General features: G+C 37.7%; 1 protein-coding gene across 7 annotated transcripts in view; it reads right to left on the minus strand.

Annotated features, from left to right (window-relative positions):
* The window catches only part of SLC15A2 (solute carrier family 15 member 2), a 44,639-nt gene extending 23,692 nt beyond the window's left edge, over positions 1-20,947 (minus strand). For 2 of the 7 annotated variants that reach the window (XM_086403584.1, XM_086403575.1), the window contains exons 1-7: positions 20,799-20,947; positions 18,876-18,963; positions 17,933-18,074; positions 10,529-10,621; positions 7,689-7,788; positions 5,542-5,632; positions 5,186-5,263 (exon numbers count right to left, since the gene is read on the minus strand). In XM_086403584.1, coding sequence (XP_086259710.1) covers positions 5,186-5,263; positions 5,542-5,632; positions 7,689-7,788; positions 10,529-10,621; positions 17,933-18,074; positions 18,876-18,963; positions 20,799-20,903 — 697 coding nt within the window. In that variant the 5' untranslated portion in view covers positions 20,904-20,947. Of the gene's footprint in view, positions 1-5,185; positions 5,264-5,541; positions 5,633-6,312; positions 6,452-7,688; positions 7,789-10,528; positions 10,622-17,932; positions 18,075-18,875; positions 18,964-20,798 lie in introns of those variants that run through there. The other 5 variants (XM_086403578.1, XM_086403585.1, XM_086403596.1 and 2 more) reach the window with 5 other exon arrangements.
* Between the last annotated feature and the right edge of the window lie 3,225 nt (positions 20,948-24,172).

Genomic DNA, 24,172 nt, shown 5'->3' on the forward strand with positions numbered 1-24,172 from the left:
AATAATAGATGTATAACTTAATGAATTTTTACAAGTGAACACACCCATGTAAATAAGACCAGATAAAAAAACATATTCTAGACCCCAGTGTTCCCTTCCAGCACTGACACCCCACCCTCAACCCACCTCTGCTAAGTTATGCCTCTTTCAATTCCTTTTTACAGCTTGGTAGTAAGATTAGAAACTACCTTCTTGAACTGAGGCCTGTCTACGCAAAAATCTGTACTCTTAACCACCATAAAGGACCTCATTCATTGATTCTTGCATCACACACTTTGCCTGACACAGCTGAGAATAAAGATAAAAAAGACATGACCCCTATCTGCAACCGAGTTCCCCACAACCAACTGCTTCCCACTTTTCCTTTCATCACTCTGTATTTGCCACTGTATCTTCTAACCACTATTCATTATTCCTAAAACAATTCTTTTCTATTTCTGTTCTTGAGCTCATTCTCTCTCAACGCATATGTTTATCTTTTAACCACATCTCCGCAGCTATCTGTAGGTGAATTTAATTTTCTTGTTTTTACTTCATTTTCCACATACCAGCAATGAGATATTACTTTTACAATTATAAAATCGTAAGGTTTTTTTTCAAGTATATTCAGTTCAGTTCAGTCGCTCCGTTGTGTCCGACTCTTTGCAACCCCATGAACTGCAGCACGCTAGGCCTCCCTGTCCATCACCAACTCCCGGAGTTTACCCAAACCATGTCCATTGTGTCAGTGATGCCATCCAACCATCTCATCCTCTGTCGTCCCCTTGTCCTCCTGCCCTCAATCTTTCCCAGAATCAGGGTATTTTCAAATGAGTCAGCTCCTTGCATCAGGTGGCCAACGTGTATTAAATTTAACTAAAATTTGTGGGAAACCTCCATTTTGGTACCATCTCCAATATACTTTCCTCTTGAATGGATTTCCTGGCTCCAGCAAGAAAGATGTTCCTCTAGCAGCTCCTCTACCAAAAATGCCTTCTTCAGTGACCAGTAACAATCTCCAATATCCTTACATCCAGAATGCCTGAATCACCCTACTTTTCTCTATCTTAACTTTCTACTTTCTCCATTCTTCTCTGTCAGGCTCACTCTACCACTTTTTCTTTATTATCCTCTGAGTTTCTCCCAAACTTCTCCAAATAGCATGCTTTACCACTTACCATGGCCTTCTTTGGAGAAGGCAATGGCACCCCACTCCAGTACTCTTGCCTGGAAAATCCCATGGACAGAGGAGGCTGGTGGGCTGCAGTCCATGGGGTTGCTAAGAGTCGGACACGACTGAGTGACTTCACTTTCACTTTTCACTTTCATGCATTGGAGAGGGAAATGGCAATCCACTCCAGTGTTCTTGCCTGGAGAATCCCAGGGACGGAGGAGCCTGGTGGGCTGCTGTCTATGGGGTCACACAGAGTTGCACACGACTGAAGTGACTTAGCATGGCCTTCTTATTGTTGATTAAAAAAAAAAAGTTCAGATAAAGAATGCTAATCCTGAGAGACAAGTGGGCAGATAAAAAAGGTATGTTGACAAGCAGAAAATTTTGGATGGGAAATAGACAGCTCTTGAAACTAATAATGATCCTAGAAAGGGGATGAACTTCTCAGGAATTCTGGTCTAAAATGTGACAATGGAGTGACAAAAAGAAGGTCAGGTGATCAACTTGACAAGGTCACACTTAAATTTGAAGGCCACTTAACTGATGAAGATGGGTAGGTACCCTGAGTTTCTCTAACATTTACTTCCACTAGTAGACATTGTTGCCTCTTACTTCACAAAGAAAATAGAAGGCTTCAAATGAGAACTCGCTCAACTGCCATCAAATCTATTAATATTTGTATCCATACCCAGCCCCTCCTCTCTCCAGTTACGTGAAGGTAATGTTCCTCCTCTTGTGTAAATACAATTCTACCATGTGTGCTTTCATATTGATCATACTGTCTTGCCTTACATCTTCAACATCTTTCTTTACTGGAGTGTTCCTAATAATAATCAAGCATGCTTAATATCCTCTCCTGACTCCATGTCACCTTTCAGCTATAACTTCTTACTGTTTCCTCTTTCATTCATTTTATTCACTTCCCAACCTGCTCTAATTATTCTTGAAACTCCACCAGTCTACCATAACTGTTATCATCAAATCAAAGACCTTTGTGTCACCATATTTAATGGACATTTTTCACCCTTATCTTGTCAGTAACATTTGTTACTCTGAATGATCCCCTTCCTGAAATCCTCTTGGTATCAAAGGTAGAACTACTATTCCTTTGGACATTTGTTTTTAGTCTCATCTGTGGGCTTTCCCCTCTTTACCTGACTTTTTTTGTTTAACTGCTGAATCCTTTACCTAATTCAAATACAAAATTTGAGTCAACACATTTTCATCTTAAAGGAAATACAACAACTTATAAATAAGTGCTGGCTTGTATAAAAGTATGCCTAACACTGAATAATCTCTTTAATATTAATAATATAAATATATCAAGAGTTGACAATCCACATATTGGAGAAACTAATTACTATTAAGTTTTCATTACAATAAGACTCATTCCCATACAAATTTGAAACATTATTCTAAAGGTTTATGCCATGGAGATTGTCCCCTAAAGATCTGATTGCGTTATTATTGAAATCACCCTGGTTTCAAAATGCCACGTTCTGTTTTATACCTCTTCATTTGCGGTTTTTTTCCCTACCTGGAGAGCCCTTCCCCAACTTTTCTTTAGTGAATCTTTATTTGAATGGCTTCAGCGCAACTTATTTATTGCCTTTGCTGTACATCCTTGTAGATATCTTTATTTCTGCACTTATCACAGTGAAGAGAACTTAATTTTTCACCAGGACAACAAAATTCCTTGTAAATACTTGCCATAACTTGTTTATTTCTAATGCCTGGTGCTTAGCTCATTTGTTTGTCTTTTAAATATTGGTATTCCTCAAGGTCCTATCCTTGTTCTCCTTTATCATACTCTTAGTCATTCCATCTATTTTCCTGACTTAATTGCTATCCATATACTAATAGCTCCGGCTCTATATCTATAGCCCAGACATTTATTCTGGACTTTAAACCTGTATTTCCAAATAAATATAGATTTAAAAGTTTGGTACTCCCAATTAGATGTTCCAAAAATATCTAAATGTTACATGTCCAAAACTAAATTCATTAGTATTGCCCCAAACCTAGTCTCCCTTAGAGCATACTCCTACTATCCACCCATTTGCTCAAGTCAGAATGCTGCATTCAATACTGGCTTATCTTCTCTCTTACTTTCACACATCTAATCATATCGAGTTTGTCAGTTCTGTCAGTGCTGAAGAAGGTGAGCCAAGGTAGGCACTCACCTTGAGCACAAAATTTAAGGAAGTACCCAAAATTCAATAATCAAGACAAAGAGTATCCTTTGTCTCACCCTTAATCCATTCTTTTTCCACATTACAGTCAGAAATACCACTGAAAAATAAACATCTAACGATCATACCTCTATTTAAAACCCTTTTGAAGCTCCCTACTATTCTCCTGATAAAGTTCTAATTCCTTAATAAGTTAAAAGCCTTTCATTATCTGGTTTCTGTCAGTTTCTCCTCTTTCTCCTCTGTTCCTTCAAGGCCTTCAAATATGTCATACTATTTCTCAACCCTTTGTCTTATAGATACCATGTCCTATTTCTGTTTCACTTTCAATCTCTTCTTTGATTAACTGCTGTTAATGCTTTAGGTCTTACCTTCCCTATCATTTCTTTAGGCAAAGCTTTTCTGAGCCTCAAAGTCTTAGGTATCCCTCTGTGTTCTTATAGCTTCCTCTGTATTTCTCTAGTTGTGACAGTGATGATACTATATTGAAAGATCCTGTTTACTTATCTGTCTCCCTCTTCCTGCTGGACCAAATAAATCCTTTGAAAGCATAAATTCTGTAGCTACCTAATTCAACAACGTGATCCCAGTACCTAGCACAGAATCTAACACATTAAATGTTCATTAAATAGATGTTTGTTGAATGAATTAATGAGTGAAAAAGTCAAATAAATGAAATTATAGTGAAAAATCAGAGAACTGATTTATTAGTACCCAGAAAACTGAAGTAACTAATGATGACAGCTAACACTTAACATTTAACATTCAATTAAACATTTCATAATTTGTAAACATTTCAAAAGCGTCTCTTTTGATCTTCATAATTACTATCATATGTAAATAATATTGTGCAATGATCCAGAGAAAAAGACATAGTACTAATCAGGAAAACTAGGAATATATTTGGCTTTGAAGAGAGAAGGAAGCAGAATGTATTATCACTGGGCCCTAAACTAACACATAAATTTCCTTGGAATTGGAATTGCAACTTGCCTGAGTAATATTATTATCCCCCAAACTCTGTTTGAAAATAATCAGCTGAGCCTCTGGGCTCTTTATCCTTTATTGAGCTCTTTATGTGTTTGGACTGGATATCCTCCAGCGGGGTGTCACCCACAGGCTCAGTGTGAGAACAGGTTTCCAGGTCAATGATTAAAAACAATCATGTCCAAGTTTCCCCTTAGACTGTTGAAACTAAGCAACGCATATATTCCTCTTCCTCTTCCATTGCTGGTTTCTCAGTGGTAAAGAGAATGCCACTTGATCTAAGTTGCATCAGTTTTCCCCTACTTATTCAACTCCTCTTATTCTCTTTGCTCAGGAGCAAACTTCTTGGAAGCATTGCAGAGCAAGGCAGAAACAGCTGACCCTAGAAGCTTTAAAAGTCCCAAAAAGTTTTTACATCTTCCAGTTACCAGATAGTTATCAGATGAAATAAGCTGGTTCAAGAGGAAGGATTATTTTCTTTGCTTCATTATAGATTGCAATGTAGATCAGTACATCTCAACTGTGACTACAATTAGAATCAACTAGATACTTAAAAAATTTTAGATGCCACAGCCGTATCCCACAGAGATCCTGATTTATTTGGTTCTACATGGCATCCAAGGATCAGTCTTTTTAAAACTCTCAGGAAGCTTATTATATAACTGTGGGCACTATTTTTTTTAAGGCTTCTAACTTTATTCAGTTAATTTATCTACAATGTCTAGGGGAAACCCCTACAATAACACCTAATAGGTTTGCATGAGGACTAAATAAAATAGTCTGTGTATAGTGCTTACTCATGCTTTCCACGTGGAAGGCATCAGTGGTTATTAGTTTCCTTCACTGCACTTACCAAGAGCTATCAGCATAAGCAATCCTGGAACTCCAAAAGCCAATGCGTAGCAGTCCTTCCCAAAACACTGCACATCTCCTACAGGAAAAAACAGAACCAAATTAATCCTGAATCTTAAATTTTTGATGTTCTGTTCTGTAAGCTCAGGTTTTTGAGGTCATAGACATAGCCATCTTCTTTCCTCCCAACACCTAATCCATAATCCTTCTTTTGGGCCAGACAAATCAAGATTAAAAGAAATTCGCTCAGATTTTCAAACTCATATAAAAGGAGAAGGTGGACAGTAAGAAGCCTTGAACGGAATTCTGGCTGGGCAGAGTAAAGCTTATACAGAGGCCCTCAGAAAAGATCCCAACCTCTCAGCATGGGTGTGACAAATGTAGAAATCAAGCTCCCTGCATTGATGGAGAGGTAGAAGACTGAGAAGTATCTAGTCCGTTCCTCTGCCTGAAAAAAAAAAAAAAAAAAAGCCAAAACAGGACAAATCATCAGTTCAATGTGCCTCCTTGGTCCACCCCCCACCTCTTCAGACTCATTAAGAGATACAATTCAGATACTGTCTCCAAAGTATGTGAATGTCATATTAGATATTTTAACACATATCTTGCTGACCCAAAATAAACATTTCTCTATCTTTCACACCCTAGTACAATCATCTTTAACATTTTTTTACCCTTTTATATTGGCAAAAATGATCATCTTGTATACTATGTCTATGTACTGTGTCCTATAGTGTTTATTCTAGTATTAGTCTCTGTATTAAATTTGTTTCAGTAGGTTGAGAGTTCCTTTAGAGCAGAAAAAAAAAAACATTATTTTCTGTAATCCTCACAAGCATCACTAGCATAGCACCTGTCTTATCTTAGATTCAGTAAATGTTTATTAAACTGAATTAAGTTAGTGAATGAGTGGCTGAGTTAAATAATAGATTTTGTGGAATGTGTGGTAGGAATAGGACTAGAATATGGAACAGTTGAGTAAATTGTTGATCAAACAGAATAATTTACCTAATGCTCATGGGAAGTCTGCCAGAGACTATTAAAGAAAGTCTGTGGGCTGGGCAGTGGCCAGTGGAAACTTGGAAGTGGGTTTGTCCTATTACTGAAATATCTTTGTGGAGCACTTACAAAATGAAGCAGCTTTCAAATAAAGTTGCTGACACTTTATTCATTATGCACTTCTGTGCTTCATTCTGACTCCCCCGACACATCAGCACAATCTCCATTTTCCATTTATGGTGTGTTCTGCTTCCTCTTCTGGTCCCCATTTAAACCTGCTCCATTCATCTATGTGTAGAATTCATTGTGCATAGAATCCCACTTGCCAGAGTTTGGTGATTTCTCTAAGGTGAGCAAGCAATTATAATCTATGAACCCTTGGGTAGATAAAGAATATAAAATTAAAAAAAAGAATATAAAATAACCCACATGGTCTGAAAGGTTAGAGAAATGCAGGAAGACATGATACAGAGAAAGAACAAGAGTAAAAAACAAACATGATAAAAGAAACATGATAAATAGCTATAGAAGAGGGAATAATACATGAAGACTGTCAAAAAGGAAAACTGAGAGGTAAAAAGAGGAAGCTAGAAATGTTGGTTGATCTAAGAATAGAGTATTTTCCTTGCCTAGTTGTCACTGCTTCCTTAACAGGTATGTTTTTACCTTTATTCATACTGTCCCCCCATCCCCCATGGACAGTGGAAAGTGTCTAGGAAAAGAAGGAATGATCATCAAGACAGGATCATCTAAAGATATTCATTCTGTTTTATTCCAAATGGTCATTTTCTCCTTCATAGAATCCCAAAGCTAGAGATGCTTATATCATCTCCAAACTACTTATCACCTCCCATTCCCAAAGTGATGACCATGTAACTTCTTAAATACCTTAAGTGAGAGTGAACTCATTAATATTTGAAGTTTTTCCTTTCACCAAGTGAAAAGCTAACTTCCTATAGCTTTCTCTCATTGATCTTTGGTTTAATTACTGACATCCTTCCAATATCTATATAAAGGGAGTAACTCAGAAGGTAAAGAATCTGCCTGCAATGCAGGAGACATAGGTTTGATCCCTGGGTTGGGAAGATCCTCTGGAGAAAGAAATGGCAACCCACTCCAGTACTCTCACCTGGAAAATCCCATGGACAGGGATGCCTGGCGTGCTGCAGCCCATGGGGTCGCAAAGAGTTGGACACAACTGAGTGACTAAACAACAACTTCCAGTATCTATAGATAGTTATAATATTCTCTTTTAAGTCTTATCTTATCCAGTCTAAATATCTTCATTTCCATCAATTTTTCTTCCTAAGCTGCATCTTTTTAGTCCTGGTCATATTCCTTTGAAATGTTTCCATTTTTCTCTTCATTAATGATCAGTACTGAACCCAGCACTGAACACTACTCAGATATGTTCTAACTACTGGATCACTTGTCTTAGCAAATGGCTACCTGTCATTTAATGCCTGCTCTAATTCTTGAAAATACAGAAATGACAGGACTCTTACATGTTTTTCTTCAAATTGGTCTCCACCAAAAGCTGCCACACAGGGTTTGATACCTCCTGTCCCCAAAGCTATTAGACTCAGGCCGACCATTGACAGGACTCTGAAATGGAAATGTGAGAGTACTAACCATACTGATACTAAACACAACTGTAGAAATGGAATATAGAGCTATAAGAGAAAAAAATATGTGTACAAGGGCACGACCTCCTTCACATTTCTATATTGTGGGCACTTCCCAATGGCTTCCTCCTGGGAGAGACTCAGGAGCACTTATCTTCATAATCCTTGAGTTTCTGCCAGAAAGTATCATTACATGGGAAGATTTTGTCCCTGATAGTTTAATTTACCTCATGTGTACAACATATAGAAGCCGATACTCAAGGACCTCCAGAGTTAAGACTGTTCTCAGTATCATCATAGTCAAAGGGACATGTCAATAGAAAGACCTTGTGAACCTTTATCCCACATATTCTTAGTAACCACAAAATAAAATCTTAAGTTAGTCATAACTAATGGAAGAAATGTCAGTGATTTCTGATGGAACAACAATAATAAGGTATCTCAGTTCAGTTCAGTTCAGTTGCTCAGTCGTGTCTGACTCTTTGCGACCCCATGAATTGCAGCACGCCAGGCCTCCCTGTCCATCACCAACTCCCGGAGTTCACTCAGACTCACGTCCATCGAGTCGGTGATGCCATCCAGCCATCTCATCCTCTGTCGTCCCCTTCTCCTCCTGCCCCCAATCCCTCCCAGCATCAGAGTCTTTTCCAATGAGTCAACTCTTCTCATGAGGTGGCCAAAGTACTGGAGTTTCAGCTTCAGCATCAGTCCTTCCAAAGAAATCCCAGGGCTGATCTCCTTCAGAATGGACTGGTTGGATCTTCTTGCAGTCCAAGGGACTCTCAAGAGTCTTCTCCAACACCACAGTTCAAAAAGCATCAATTCTTCGGCACTCAGCTTTCTTCACAGTCCAACTCTCACATCCATACATGACCACTGGAAAAACCATAGCCTTGACTAGATGGAGCTTTGTTTGCAAAGTAATGTCTCTGCTTTTCAATATGCTATCTAGCTTGGTCATAACTTTCCTTCCAAGGAGTAAGCATCTTTTAATTTCATAGCTGCAGTCACCATCTGCAGTGATTTTGGAGCCCAGAAGAATAAAGTCTGACACTGTTTCCACTGTTTCCCCCTCTATTTCCCATGAAGTGGTGGGACTGGATGCCATGATCTTTGTTTTCTGAATGTTGAGCTTAAGCTAATATCCATTAAATCTCAAACAAAATTCTTAACTCAATGGAGAATACATGTCTAGCCACATTATAAACACAAATATATATAACCTGCTTCATGAACAAGTCTAATCCTCTCTGACTGAACCAACAAACGTCAGAGCCTATCAAGATTCTCTGGCATCATAAACATCAATAACTTAACAAAGAGGGACACAGCAACTGGAATATATGGAACTACACATAAATGGAAATAATTCAAGCTTTGAATATTAATTCTACAATATACTATAAAGAAGTATCATGGACATTTTTAAAAACTCTGTTAAAGTACAATGTGTGGATGGGTAAACAGGTGAAGGAATATGGAGGGCATGAAGATTTTCATGTCTTCAAGCATATGTAGAGCTTCTGTGAAAAGGATGCTAACTGAGCATTCTACAAGTCTCCAAATATTTAATAAAAACACATGAGCTCAGATAAATCAGGAAAGAGTTCAACTAGTTAAATATTTTTTCTTAACCAATTTGGTATAATAAAATAGTGACCCAGCAACCCCACTGCTGGGCATACACACTGAGGAAACCAGAATTGAAAGAGACACGTGTATCCCAATGTTCATCGCAGCACTGTTTATAATAGCCAGGACATGGAAGCAACCTAGACGTTCATCAGCAGATGAATGGATAAGAACACTGTGGTACATATACACAATGGAATATTACTCAGCCTAATGAGGTGGATGAAACTGGAGCCTATTATACAGAGTGAAGTAAGCCAGAAGGAAAAACACCAATACAGTATACTAACGCATATATATGGAATTTAGAAAGATGGTAACGATAACCCTATATGAGAGACAGCAAAAGAGACACAGATGTATAGAAGAGTCTTTTGGACTCTGTGGGAGAGGGAGAGGGTGGGATGATTTGGGGGAATGGCATGGAAACATGTATAATATCATATAAGAAACGAATCACCAGTTCAGGTTTGATACAGGATCCTTGGGGCTGGAGCACTGGGATGACCTGGAAGGATGGTATGGGAAGGGAGGTGGGAGGGGGGTTCAGAATGGGGAACACGTGTACGCCCGTGGTGGATTCATGTTGATGTGTGGCAGAACCAATACAATATTGTAAAGTAATTAGCCTCCAATTAAAATAAATATAAATTAAAAACAAATATGACCGCAAAAGGCAAAATACATATATATATAAATATAAAAAATAAAATAGTGAGTGAAGTCGCTCAGTCATGTCCAACTGTTTGTAACCCTGTGGACTGTAGGCCACCAGGCTCCTCCGTCCATGGGATTCTCCAGGCAGGAATACTGGAGTGGGTTGCCATTTCCTTCTCCAGGGGATCTTCCTGACTCAGGGATTGAACCCAGGTCTCCCGCATTGCAGGCAGATGCTTTAACCTCTGAGCCACCAGGGAAGCCCAGTAAAATAGTAGGTTGTAAAATAAAGAGACATCTCTAGTAAGATAGAGAAACATCTATAATGAATCCATGAAACATTTACCTGTCCAATGGAGGAAAGTGGTTCTTTTCCAATGAGGAGGTTTATGATTACATGATATCTACATGATTTACATGATTTTACTTACGTGTGTAACATTTGTCCCCCCAGTATTGGTAAGGCACCCATGGACTTAATCACATGGCCAAGCACATACACCAAGGAGAGATAGATGATTGTCCTGTTGAGAAAGTTAAATCAGTCAGTCTACAAACAGAATTCAGAGATTTGAGCAATACAGACTGAGTTCATACTGTTCTCAGTGCCAGGATAAATGGAGCAGGAGGAGGAAGGGGTGGAGGAGGAAAGAATTATATGAGAAATGCAAATATAAATAATAATGGCGAATGAAGCAAACAGACTAGAAAAAGGCACAGTAACTCTTCACCCTATAGCATTAGGGACATTCTTTTCTCATGCTTTCTGTTTTTTCCTACCTACCCCACACAGAGAATCCCTGATCTTGTACAGATATATCATGAACAGATTTGATCTGTAGTGAGAGATAATGTTTTAAGAAAGGAGAACCAGAAGAACAGGATATGTTTGACCTCAGGTTTTTCCCCAAGGAATGAGAAAGAATCACATAAACAGGAAAATAAGGGAACAAAGAACTTTCTTTAAACACAGTCACTGGGATAAAGAGGTAAAGGGTTTAATTTGAATACTTAGGTTATTGTAATCCCCACCACAGTTTCCTCATGGACTATTTCGCAAGGGTAAGAAAGGAGCCAGGGCCTTTGAACATACTGTTCAGTGATACATAGCTCATGCAGTTGATAGGGACTTACTGTTATGTTGTTCTTTCTTTCTTTTTTAACTTTTTATTTTATATTGGAGTATATTATATTGGAGTATTTTATATTTTTTATTGGAGCATAGCCAACTAACATTGTTTCGGGGGCACAGCAAAGAAAGGGACTCATCCATACATATATGTGTATCCATTCCCCCCAAACGTTATATTGTTTTTCAAAAAAAGATCTGAATGACAACTAGTAAGTGAAAGAGTGAGGAATTCCAGTAGGAACCTGCGTTGAGATACACACACTGAAACACGGCATGCAATCAAATATACAATGTGTATTATGTGTATTGGGACACCAGAATTCTCTTTACATTTAAGTAGAATATTAGTACTAGAAGGAACCTTAGAAATTATATAGCTTACTTCTGCAAATTTTAAAGTACCATGTGCTAAAGTGGAATACAAAAAAATGGAATGAAGATAGCAAAGAGAGGCTGGAGATGCCAGAAACCTCAGGATGTGGATTTCTCATTCTAAATGCCAAATATTCCTAGGTTGGCTCACCAGGGAAAGGATCTTAGAGGGTTTATAATGGGAAATAGGAGATAAGAAAAAGGAAGGGACAGGCTTTCCTAAAAGGCCTTGTAGTGTCTTCTGTAGAAAAGTTTTCTTCATTGGAACAAAAAGAATGAATAGAAAGAAACGGAATAAAAAGTAACTGAGAAAAGGCCAGCTATTATGAACACAAAATAGATGATGTATGCTAAATCATCACAGAGAAAAAACAAAAGGAGTCTGAGCTGGAGTGATAGTCTGTGTTGGGAGATCAGGGCAATATCAGATTGTTGGACTAAACAAGTGAGAGAAGTGTAATTGCCTTAAAAGAAAAACAAGCCTACCTTCTAGGTAAAAGATTCAAGGAATTAGTCTAAAATATGAAGAATATAAGTGAGGAAGCTAACAGCAGAGAACTTTAACAGAAAAAGAGAGAAGTCAAGAGAGACTTGGAAATTCTGCATTTGAAATGCAGTTGTCATTGGGGATATTACAGTCCTAACCACAGGACAGAGATCTGCTTCAGACAGACTTCAGTCTTCCATTTGCAAATGAGGAAAGTGAAATGCACAGAAGTCAAAGGACATTTTTAAAGTGCCATGCTAATTAGGATTAGAATTAGGTCTAGAACTTCTTTCTTACAGTCTGCATTCTTTCAGTTTTATGAACAAGTTAATGTGGAAAAAGGAAAGGGGAAAGAAAGAAGTTTTAAATTTTATTTCTCCATAAGAATATAAAAAGCCAGAGACATTTTAAATTAGAGTTTAGGAACTGAGAAGGAGTATGTGCAATAGGCAGAGACCTACTGTGACAAAGGAAGAGACCTAACATAAAGAGGGTCAGCTCTGACTAGACAAAAAAGATAGGGGGAAGGATATGCTATAGACCCACTCAGAGAAAGAGGAAGTGTAGAAAAGACATCCAAAAGTATTTGGCAAAACACACTTAAGAGAGTGACTTTTAGTGATTGCCATGATCAGGAGACCAGACTGACAGGCACAGGTCACAGGTATAAACCAACACTAGGGACTATGACTAAAAATGTTATTCTTTCTTAAAAGCAACTTGGCATCAAAAATAGCATCTGAGCATGTAGTTAACCTTCTCAGTAGATACTTATAGAAACAGTAAAAAGCCAGTATCCATGTTTAAAAAGTTGTTTTTCATTGTGTATCTATTGGCTACTTTCTCCTACATGTAGCCCTGAAGGAAGTTTCACCTCTCTCCTGACACAGTGAGTTCCTTGTACAAAAGTCAGGGACCGTGGGTGCCCATTTTCTCTTAACAAAGCTAGGATTCTGGGACTTCATATAGAGGAAGTACCTTTAATATATGCTGTGTACTAAATTCAGAAAATTGTGGTCTGAAGGTCTGAGCAATGTTTCTAATGTTACAGGAAACTTTTCATCCTGAAGCTAACTTCTGAAGAAAAGGAAAGGAGTTTGAAATATTTGTTTGTTCATGTTTTTGTCATCATTGTCTTTGGACATGTGAGCTCACCACACCCCCACACATCCCTAAAGAACAAGTTATTCATGTTTTCTCCAACCCACTTTCCTCTGAAAGAGATACCTATTCATCCCTCAAAGAATTTTGTTATTTTAAAAGCAACCACAATACCCACAACAAAATAAGTCATCTTCACACCTGCCCACACCTACCCTGCCCACAGTCTTCTGCCTGTGTTCATCTGAGGGTGATATATTTACTAACTGAAATGTTTTTTGTGGGCCTCCTATGTACCAGGCACTGTTTTAAGTGCTGTGGATAAAAAACTATAAATGAGGCTGTTTTCTAAGTGTTTGGAAGAAGATATTAGATTCATATACACATAGTTATTATAAGAGAGAATTTGTCATGTGAGGGTGAAAAATACGGAGTTCAGAGAATATTAGATTAATTCTGGTTAGTGGTGAAAAGTAAGGGGCAGAGGATATTCCATTGCATAGGTGGCATGTGAACTGAGCCTTAAAGAGTTTGGATGTGGAAGGCTGGGGAAGAAAGAGATTTCATGAAGTAGAAACTATGCAAACAGACATGGAAAAGAGATGTTCCTGGCTATTATTAGGTAAATATTAGTATTTGGTTCATCTATTGGACATTCTTGAAAGGGAGTAAGTATGACAGTAAGAGCAGAAAGGTAAGTTGGATGAGATTAGTAGACAACGTGTAAGTAGAAATGTTTAGCAGGGTAGTAATGTGAATGGAGATTTCTTCTAGGAAAATTAATTTGACAGTAGTGCAAGGATTCAATTATGAACAACGATTATGGGAAACAATGAAAACGTCACACATATCCATTATAATAGTCCAGTTCAGAGCCTAAAGACAACCAAAACTAGAGTAGTTGTGACTCAGTGTTGAGGTAGGAGGAATATGAGACATAATATAGAAACAGAATTGGTAGAATTTAAAAGCTGATTGGATGCAGAAGTATAGGGAAGCTAGGAGAGAGGATAAGGTGGAATATCCAGGAGATAAATGCTAATGTGCAGTTACAATGCACACTTGGGGCTTGAGTGATAGGTTAAGATTATAGAGTTTGAGGAGACATCAGCATATAGCTAAAACTGACACACAGAACTTGCTAAGGGAAAATCTGGAGAAAGGGAAAAGGGTAAAAGGTATACACTGGGGAAATGCCTACATTCAGGAAAGAGTGAAGTAAACAAGAAGCAAAAAAAAAAAAAAAAAAAAACAGCCAAATTTGGAAGAATCCAAAAAAGTAAAAGAACCAGAAAATACAGTGTTAGAGAAGCCCAGGAAGTTTCAAGAATATAGGAGCAATAAACAGACTAAAATGCTCAACATGAATAAGAATTTACAAAAGATCACTCAGTTTGATGGCATCATTACCAGTGATCTTAGAAAGAGGAATTTCAATAGGATAAAAAGATGACTTATACTATTATTGCACTTACCATAATCTGTTCTGTATTAAAGCTAGTTGACCATGAGCAATGTGAAGCAGGTATTATGTCTTATCTGCTTATCCCTCACAGTTCTTTGGACAAATATAAGCTGCTCAATAAACATGAATTGTATTAAAATCAATGAAATTAAATTGAATCTAACTGGATTATATTGCACTGCACTGTATTATTCTGCCCTAAGATGTCACCACCCTTATGGCAGAAAGTGAAGAAGAACTGCCAGTCCAGGTTCAATGCACGATACTGGATGCTTGCGGCTAGTGCACTGGGACGACCCAGAGGGATGGTATGGGGAGGGAGGAGGGAGGAGGGTTCAGGATGGGGAGCACATGTTTACCTGTGATGGATTCATTTTGATATTTGGCAAAACTAATACAATTATGTAAAGTTTAAAAATAAAATAAAATAAAAAAAGAGCCTCTTGATAAAAGTGAAAGAAGAGAGTAAAAAAGTTGGCTTAAAGCTCAACATTCAGAAAACGAAGATCATGGCATCTGGTCCCATCACTTCATGCAAATAGATGGAGAAACAGTGGAAACAGTGGCTGACTTTATTTTGGGGGGCTCCAAAATCACTACAGATGGTGACTGCAGCATGAAATTAAAAGACGCTTACTCCTTGGAAGAAAAGTTATGACCAACCTAGACAGCATATTAAAAAGCAGAGACATTACTTTGTCAACAAAGGTCCATCTAGTCAAGGCTATAGTTTTTCCAGTGGTCATGTATGGATGTGGGAGTTAGACTATAAAGAAAGCTGAACGCTGAAGAATTGATGCTTTTGAACTGTGGTGTTGGAAAAGACTCTTGAGAGTCACTTGGACTGCAAGGAGATCCAACCAGTCCATCCTAAAGGAGATCAGTCCTGGGTGTTCATTGGAAGGACCGATGTTGAAGATGAAACTCCAGTACTTTAGCCACCTGATGCAAAGAGCTAACTCATTTGAAAAGATCCTGATGTTGGGAAAGATTGAGGGCAGGAAGAGAAGGAGATGACAGAGGATAAGATAGTTGGATGGCATCACCGACTCAACGGACATGGGTTTGGGTGGACTCTGGGAGTTGGTGATGGACCAGGAAGCCTGGCGTGCTGCGGTTCATGGGGTTGCAAAGAGTCAGACATGACCAAGCGACTGAACTGAACTGAAGGAGTGATAATGAAGAGTGTGGAAGGAAGGCAACAAATATTAAGTGATTCTTTTAAATTTTTGCAGGTAGTGACAATAAGACAAAGAAGATAGAAAAAGAAAGGTTAATAATATTTTTTTGTTTACAGCCATAAGATATTTGCCATTATTTCTAGGACAAGACTACCTCTGAAGAAGAATTTGAAGGCAAGAGATGGCAATATTGAGGGTACAAAGATACCAATGAGAGTGACCTAGGTGATGGTGATACATATGTAAAAATTCATCCAGTTGTACATTTAAGCCTTTCAGATTTGTATACTTTATTTAAGTTATACATCAATAAAAACAAATTCAAAATAATTAAAATTACCTCATGAAGGATTGAGATTGAGGGTACAAGGAGAGATGGCCAAATTTCCTCTGAAATAGTCAGGAAGCTATTGTTTACCAAATCCCAGAGCTATACTTTTTACAAGGCAGTCATTTTAAAAATAAATTAAAATACTATAAATACGAATCTTTTATTCTGTAACTGAATGAAGACCATACCATGGCTTATGCTTTTTTCTGCATATAATGCCATCCTTCTGTCTGGATGGACTTGGTGACTACTACTACATAAGGAGCACACATAGACCTCAGGCACCTGCCATCTCTCTCCCAAGAAACTATTTAGTACTGTGTTGTGGCTGTAGCACTACATTAGGTGCTGAATAAATACTTTAGAATAATGGATATATCTAGCCCAAAGTGAGATAGAAACCAGTGTTTACTAAAGAGGATTCCTTGGAACACTCGGTCTACAAGATACCCTGAAAAAATATTCCACAGTCAAACAAGTTTGGGAAATGCTACATATTATAACCTTCTCTGGAGAAGGCAATGGCACCCCACTCCAATATTCTTGCCTGGCAAATCCCATGGACAGAGGAGCCTGGTAGGGTGCAGTCCATGGGATCGCTAAGAGTCCGAAACGACTGAGTGACTTCACTTTCACTTTCATGCATTGGAGAAGGAAATGGCAACCCACTCCAGTGTTCTTGCCTGGAGAATCCCAGGGACAGGGGAGCCTGATGGGCTGCCGTCTATGGGGTCACACAGAGTCAGCCACGACTGAAGCGACTTAGCAGCAGCAGCAGCATAACCGTCTCTTGGAGATTTTATAATATTAATTAGCATGTTAAACGGAGAAGGCAATGGCAACCCACTCCAGTGTTCTTGCCTGGAGAATCCCAGGGATGGGGGAGCCTGGTGGGCTGCCATCTATGGAGTCGCACAGAGTCAGACACAACTGAAGCGACTTAGCAGCAGCAGCAGCAGCATGTTAAAGGCTCTAAGAAGTCATGCAGTAAAGATACCTTTTTAGCTTTATTCATTCTAGCATTTTCCCAAACTTATTTGACTATGAGAGCTTTATGTTCCTACATAACATTCTTTAGATCCTATACAACAAATTTTCAACAGAATGCACTTTGAGACATGCTAATTTAGACAATTCTGTAGATGACAACTCCACAGAAAATACCTGAGTGATGGATACCTGAGATCCATCTCTGTCCCATGAGAATGATATTATAGATGACAACTATAACATTATCCCCAAACATCTCTTGGTGCTATTTTTAGGGACTTAAAAGATATTGAAATGAATAGACTATTAGTCTAACTCATGAAAATATTTATTATAGTTTTAAGAAAGAACCTACAGAAGGAGATTAGAAAAGAGAATCAGAGATGGTAAAAGAGCTGAAAATAGGGATTTTATAAGAAGATACTAAAAGAGTTGAAATGACTCAATCTGGAGGAGAGATGGATAGTATATAAAATAACAACATTTAATTATACATTTTCTTGTGGGTAGCCATCTTACCACCTGAGATCAGAACAAGAATTGGTCTTAAACTTCAGAACAGAAGATTAAAATTAAATACAAGAAAAAAAATAAAAATATTGGAAAAACTGATAATGAAGAGATAAAACCTTTCTATATTGTCAGTCTGACAGAGATTCTTATTTATCATGGATGACACAAGTATATTCTTGCTTGGAAGCAAGAGGCTAGAAGAGATATCTCTGCATGTTTAATCTGTGAAGCTTCTTGGAAATGTAACCTCCCATCATCCTTACTTGAATTTTCCCAACCATGAGTCAGCAATGGCTGCTCCCAGGATGGGAGTGAAGTAACAGAGGCTGCTGAAGGCGTGGTACACAGATGTGGAAGTGTTTTCACTCCAATGCAGGAAATACAGGAAATACAGGGTCAGCACAGCTAAAGCAAAAAAAAAATGAGAGACAAAACAAGGTAGATATATTAAAATTATTTATGGGGGCAAAGAGCATTTGATAGGGTCTTTGCAGGTGATCTTGATCTTCAGCACTCCTATCAGTAGTAACTTCTGAGCAGCAGAAGCAGGGTCCCTCGGAGTTGTGAGGGTGAAAGGGGCTTTGCTTAGTGTGTGTGTGTGTTACTCAGTCACGTCCAACTCTTTGTGACCCCATGGACTGAAGCCCATCAGGCTTCTCTGTCCATGGAATTCTCCAGGCAGGAATACTGGAATGGGTTGCCATTTCCTTCTCCCACGTATCTTCCCAACCCAGGGATTACACCACGGTCTCCCGCATTGCAGGCAGATGCTTTATGGACTGAGCCACTGCAATACACCTCCCTTCAGTCTTCATGCACATAGCATCATTTAGGCCAACCTGAAAGATAACATGGCCTGATGTTATCTTTATCTAATATCTAATAATCCTTCCTTCTCCTTCCCAGCAACAATATAATCCATAGGCCTAAGGAACAAAAATTAACAATGGAATGCTGATGATGAGTTTTTCCACTTATATTCTCATAGGCTGTATTCTGGTTTCCACTACTCTTTTTTGTTCTTGGCCTGTATGAGTTAGAAGGTGAAATCCCACCAGGCATTTTTTGGAAGTCTTCGCCAAAGGCAAGGACCAGCTGGATGAAGGTAAAGAGTAGATAAGAGAAATAAGTGCATATAAGACAGATTGTTACAAACATGGGGTGAGAGTGAGTGGAGAAAAGTAGGATTGGGAGACACAAAATTACCTTTCATGCCATAATAGGAAAAGCGCTCACAGAATTCATTCACCACAATGAAGACAATACTCAGTGGATAGTTGGAGCCACAGATTTTCTAGGAAACAAAAAGACACTGGTTCAAGCATGAACAATATTTCCCTATTTAGATCATTATACTGTTTTGCAACAGAAAAAACCATTAAGTCACCATGATAGGTCATGTGAAGAAGCAATGGTCCCTACTCTTCATGAAATAGCCAGTATCCTACTAAAAGTGCTTGCATTGCTGATTTAGCAGTCAAACAAGCTATTCTGAATATTCCTTTGTCCCTCAAACATTTAATATGGAGCTGCTCAGGCACTTCTTGATATAGACACTAGGACCTGTTCATCTTCCCACAGGTACTAAATGGAAAGCCTGGGGCACTGGGGAAGAGAATAATGATCCTTATTTCTAGGAACATAACAAAGAGTTGGCCTCTGGAACACTTGATGTCCAGGTAGTTACACTCAGATGTCAGTACCCTGCTTAGCTCTACGGTGTGGATTAACCTTTCTGTCCCCACTTGCCCCATTCACTGTGATGGGAGGAATCCTAGCAATATGAAGGCTTCCTTCCAGGAACAGAGCCCAATACAAATTGTTAAAGATTAAGATGATTGATCACCGTAAACTTTGGCAGAGATTTCTTAAGCCTTTTCAAATTAAATGTCCATTTGTTCTATGAAACAGATTCTATAATATTTTCATGCTAATCCTTTTGGGCATTAAAAGGACTATGCTATTGCATGCACTATATCAGTCAGAATAAAAGGAATATCACGTTTTACTTCAAATCCCTCTCATTACGATAGCCCAACATGAGAAAGGGATGGAGATACGTGGCCTTGGTTCAATCAAATCATGAGATTTTTTATTACCTTTCCTTATTCATAAGATATACATGCATTTTTGTAAGTAGCCTCAAATTATTTGGGACCAGAAGATATACAACTAAATAAATGATTGATAAATTAATGTGTTCATTTTTTTTATCCACATAGATATATATGGATATACATAAACAACCCTCCAAAGTATTAATATGCATTAATGTATGATAAAAAAAACTTTCTTAAAAGACACAGTGAATAGTCTTCTTACTTTCCCGGTTCACAGCTTGAGAATTATACAGCCTGAAGTTTGGTTAACACGGCTTCTATTAGCTATGTAACACTGTCACTGACTGTGTTAACGTACTGCTCCAGGCCATGTCACTAAACCTGGCTTTATACTTCAGTTTTGTTATTCCAAAGAAACTACCCACCTCTAGAATACTGCTACTTCTTTGCTTGTAAGTAAGAATTAAGTAAATACTGGCTAGTATTACTATACCCTCTCTACTTAACAGGATTTTGATATGAGGATTAAAAAATAAATGGGAAATGTTTTAACAAGTATTAATATATAAAGTAAAACGTTATTACTTCCCTGTTTCTCTGTCCTTTCGCCCACTGTAAACTGAAACACAATAACAGAGACTAGATCTATTCTAAAACTTCTCTTGGTGTGCAGCATAGACTCTGTGTACAGGGGAAACTAAAGGCTGAAGTTTTGGAGGTTTTTTGGTAAATAAAGAACAATCACACACAGTTCTCCAGAAAGGAGTACTTGCCAAGTTTCCCTGGACATGCAAAGTGCTTTTTTTTCCACCCCAGAGAAATTCAGAATATACAATGAAATAGAGCCAAGTCCGGGATATCCACTGAAGAACTCTGACCACCGCCTTCTGCTGCTTCCTCTCCTTCAGAAACTCCTGTTTAGATCTGGTTTATAGGTTCATTCTAACTCCAAGAGAGAAGAGTTTTTAATACTCTAATACAGCTCAGCCTGAAGCTCCAGGGGCCAAGGAGGAGAACCAACAGAGTACGTCTGTTCCTGTCAGAGGCAGAGATGAATCCCAGGACTCACCGGAGATGGCTTCTCTGGAAAGCTGGGGGGTCGAGGCGGTACCTCTTCAGTGGAGACAGGTAAAAAAAGAGTTTCCTTGGAATCATTTTTCTGGAAAGGATTCATGGCTGGCTCCTCTCTCTCTCTTCAAGCATTTGGCTTTGGTAGGCAGTTGGGACAGCTGCCAGGCTACTGTGAAAAGGGGGACTGGGAGGGGAAGAGGGGGTGGCTTCAGCAACCAGTTTTAACCCTGTGGGTGTCGGGCTTAAGTAGCTTCTTACGAAGCAGAAAGCTATATGGAAAAAACAAAAACTATTGGGTCTCAGAGACTAGTTTAAAAGAATGTTTATGTAAAAGGTAAAGCACGGGGAAGTGAGATACTGTAAAATGCTGGAGAACTGCACATGAGTGAAAAGTAGTTAGAAATATAATGCCTAGAACATAGACTGGAGCACAGATTTAAACACTGATTTCAGAGTAATAATAGCTGCCATTTATCACACACCAATTGTGTATATGTGTGTGTGTGTGTGTATACACACATATATTATCTTTATGTTCTTATTCTTACTACCATCCTCACTTTACAGGAACTAATGTCTCAAGAGATTGCAATTTTTCCAAAGTCATGTGGCCATCAAGTGGCAGATCTGGAATTTTCACTATGGTGTTATGGATAGATTAGTATCAGTAATGCCTGTGGTTATTACTTAGGAATGGAAGCTATGGAAATAGAAACATAGGAATGTAGGAGAATTGAAATGCATTGAAAAGGGAAAGTTATCTCTAAAGTGAATTTGGAGAAATACAAAAAAAATGTTAATTTTTGGTTTTCAACATAGTAAAGTTCAACTGGAAATGTCTTATAAGCAATTAAAAAGGTGGAGCTAAAGAAAACAAAAAGAAAAGTTCAGTGATATACATTCGGGAATCATTCTTCTTTTAAAATTCATTCTCTGTGTTGTAACTTTCTTACTTCAAGATAAACCTATCCTTTCATCTGTAAATAAAATTTGATTTGTGTAAAAATTATGAACCAGTTATTTTCTAGGTACTATTACAAACACCATTTTTCTTAATATTCAGTGAATGGACTTCCAAATGACTCCAGAATACTTTTAGTTCTTATCAGAGGAAGAACAGGATCAGACATGACTGTTAAATAATTATTATTTTTGCAAAGTCAAAGAGGTAAAAGAACAAAACAGTATGGCGCCCATTTAGTTGTCAGTCAAATGGAAAAGGAAAGAATGGCTAGAGAGAAATAAGACAAATAAGGACTAAACCAAAAAAGAAGTCAGGAAATAGGAGAATGCATTATTTTATTTTAGAATATGAGAACCTATGATTCTATCCCTCATAAAATTCTTACATTACCTACTTGAGTAATCTATTGACAAATAAGACCAGGATAAACTCTACTCTTTCCTCCCTAAACTCTATCTCAGACTTTGACCATGTTTCTTTCTCAGCTTCTGTTACACTCCTCATCCTGTTTCTCTCCCGTCAACCTTTACCCAAAGAGCCCAGCTTCATTTCTGCTTGTGACATTAATGATTAAGCTGTAGTTATTCTTTCAGAAAGTACTGCCCTTTCTGACCTAGTTTGGTTAATGACTGGATACAAAACAAATGAACAGTCAGAAGTTACTAGCCAAGTTAACCACTAGAGGCACAGATGCCTTTAAGATCTAATTATATCAATGGCTCCTCCTGCTCTGGCCCTGTACCTCTGAAATAGCATTTGATATAGCAGAGCAGATGGAATAGCACCTGTATGCAAGGCACCAACTCATTCGTGCTCATAGGTGCCCTAAATACCAAACTTTAGCGTGTTGGCATTGGATCTTTGATACTTGTTTGTTTAAGTGAAATTTTTCATTGATTATGGCAATACAATGCTAAGCATTCATAGAATCAAATAATACCAGAGATGGAAGAAATCCTAATCTTGTGGCATGTAAACTTCCCTGATGATAAAAATCACTTATGGATATTTATATATATTTATATTTGTACATGTACTTATGTATCAATATATAAATTTCCAGGGTGACACACACACACACAAATCTAAAGAGGTAGCTAAGAACTTGTATTTTTAACAAGCATCTCTGGTAATTCTTATATTAGGGATTTGGTGAACACTGGTTTGAAATCCCTCTGCTAATCTAGCCTGAAGAATATTACAGATGAGCTCAGACTAGAATCCCAGACTCTAAGACCTATTCTAGAGCCTTTTCTATTTTATCAAGATGCTTCTTGTATAGCATCATTTTTGCTAAGTTGAAATCAGAAAGATAAAAGGGAAAAAAATCAAAGAAAAAAGCAATTCATTAACAGAAATGAGTAAAAACTCTTCACAGATAAAAAAGAATAATAGAGTAAAATAATCTAAAATATCAATTATGAGTAAAAATATTTGTGACTCAATGATTATGACAGAAGAGAGTGATATTTTACAGTCATGTACAGAAAGGAGGCTGAAAGTCTCAAATGATAGATACTTATATAGTCATAGAGAAGAGGCAAATATGAAATTAAAAGAGGACATGTTTAGCAAACTATGAATACAAAATCATCACATAAAAAGACTGTATTTAAATATCAGCAAAAACAAATAGAAAAGGTAATTTTAAAATTATACCAGCTCTAATAGCATAAAACATACCTCGGAATAAATCTATTGAAAGATGTTTAAGACATCAATACATGCTACAATTAAAAAATAAGTTAAAAAAGACATCAGTATTAAACACTCTAAAACATTATTGAAAGAAATTAAAGACCTAAATAAATGGAGAGACATACCATACTCATGATTTGGAAGACTCAGTAAGATGTCAGCAATCCCCAAATCAATCTATAGTTGCAACAAAAAAATCCAACAGGTTTTGTGAATGTAGAAAATTAAAGGTTGATTTTTAAAATTCATATGGAGATGCAGAAATCTAAGAACAGCAAGGCAATCTTGAAGAACAATAATGGAGGATTTGTATTATCCAGTAGGAAATCTATTATAAAGCTATAGTAATTATAACAGAGTGGAAATGACACAAAGATAAATAAGGCAACCAATGCAACAGAACAGAGTTCAGAAAAAGACCCACACACATACTTTGGCTTTATTTAGGCCAAACATGATACAGCAGTGTCATGGGACAATGACAAATGGGACAAATGACTATTTTCAATTAAAAAAAATACCATCTGGATACTCATATGGAAAAAAATGTTTATCTTTATCTTACATCATGAATAAAAACCATAAAAGAAAATAATATATAGATTACATTAATATTCAGTTCAATTTTGTCACTCAGCCGTGTCCAACTATTTGTGACCCCATGGACTACAGCACGCCAGGTTTCCCTGTCCATCATCAACTCCCAGAGC

The sequence above is a fragment of the Bos grunniens genome, chromosome 1 (assembly GCF_055505025.1).
Source record: "Bos grunniens cultivar Pamir isolate PY7600 chromosome 1, Bosgru_T2T1.0, whole genome shotgun sequence".
In the NCBI taxonomy this organism is placed as follows: domain Eukaryota; kingdom Metazoa; phylum Chordata; class Mammalia; order Artiodactyla; family Bovidae; genus Bos; species Bos grunniens.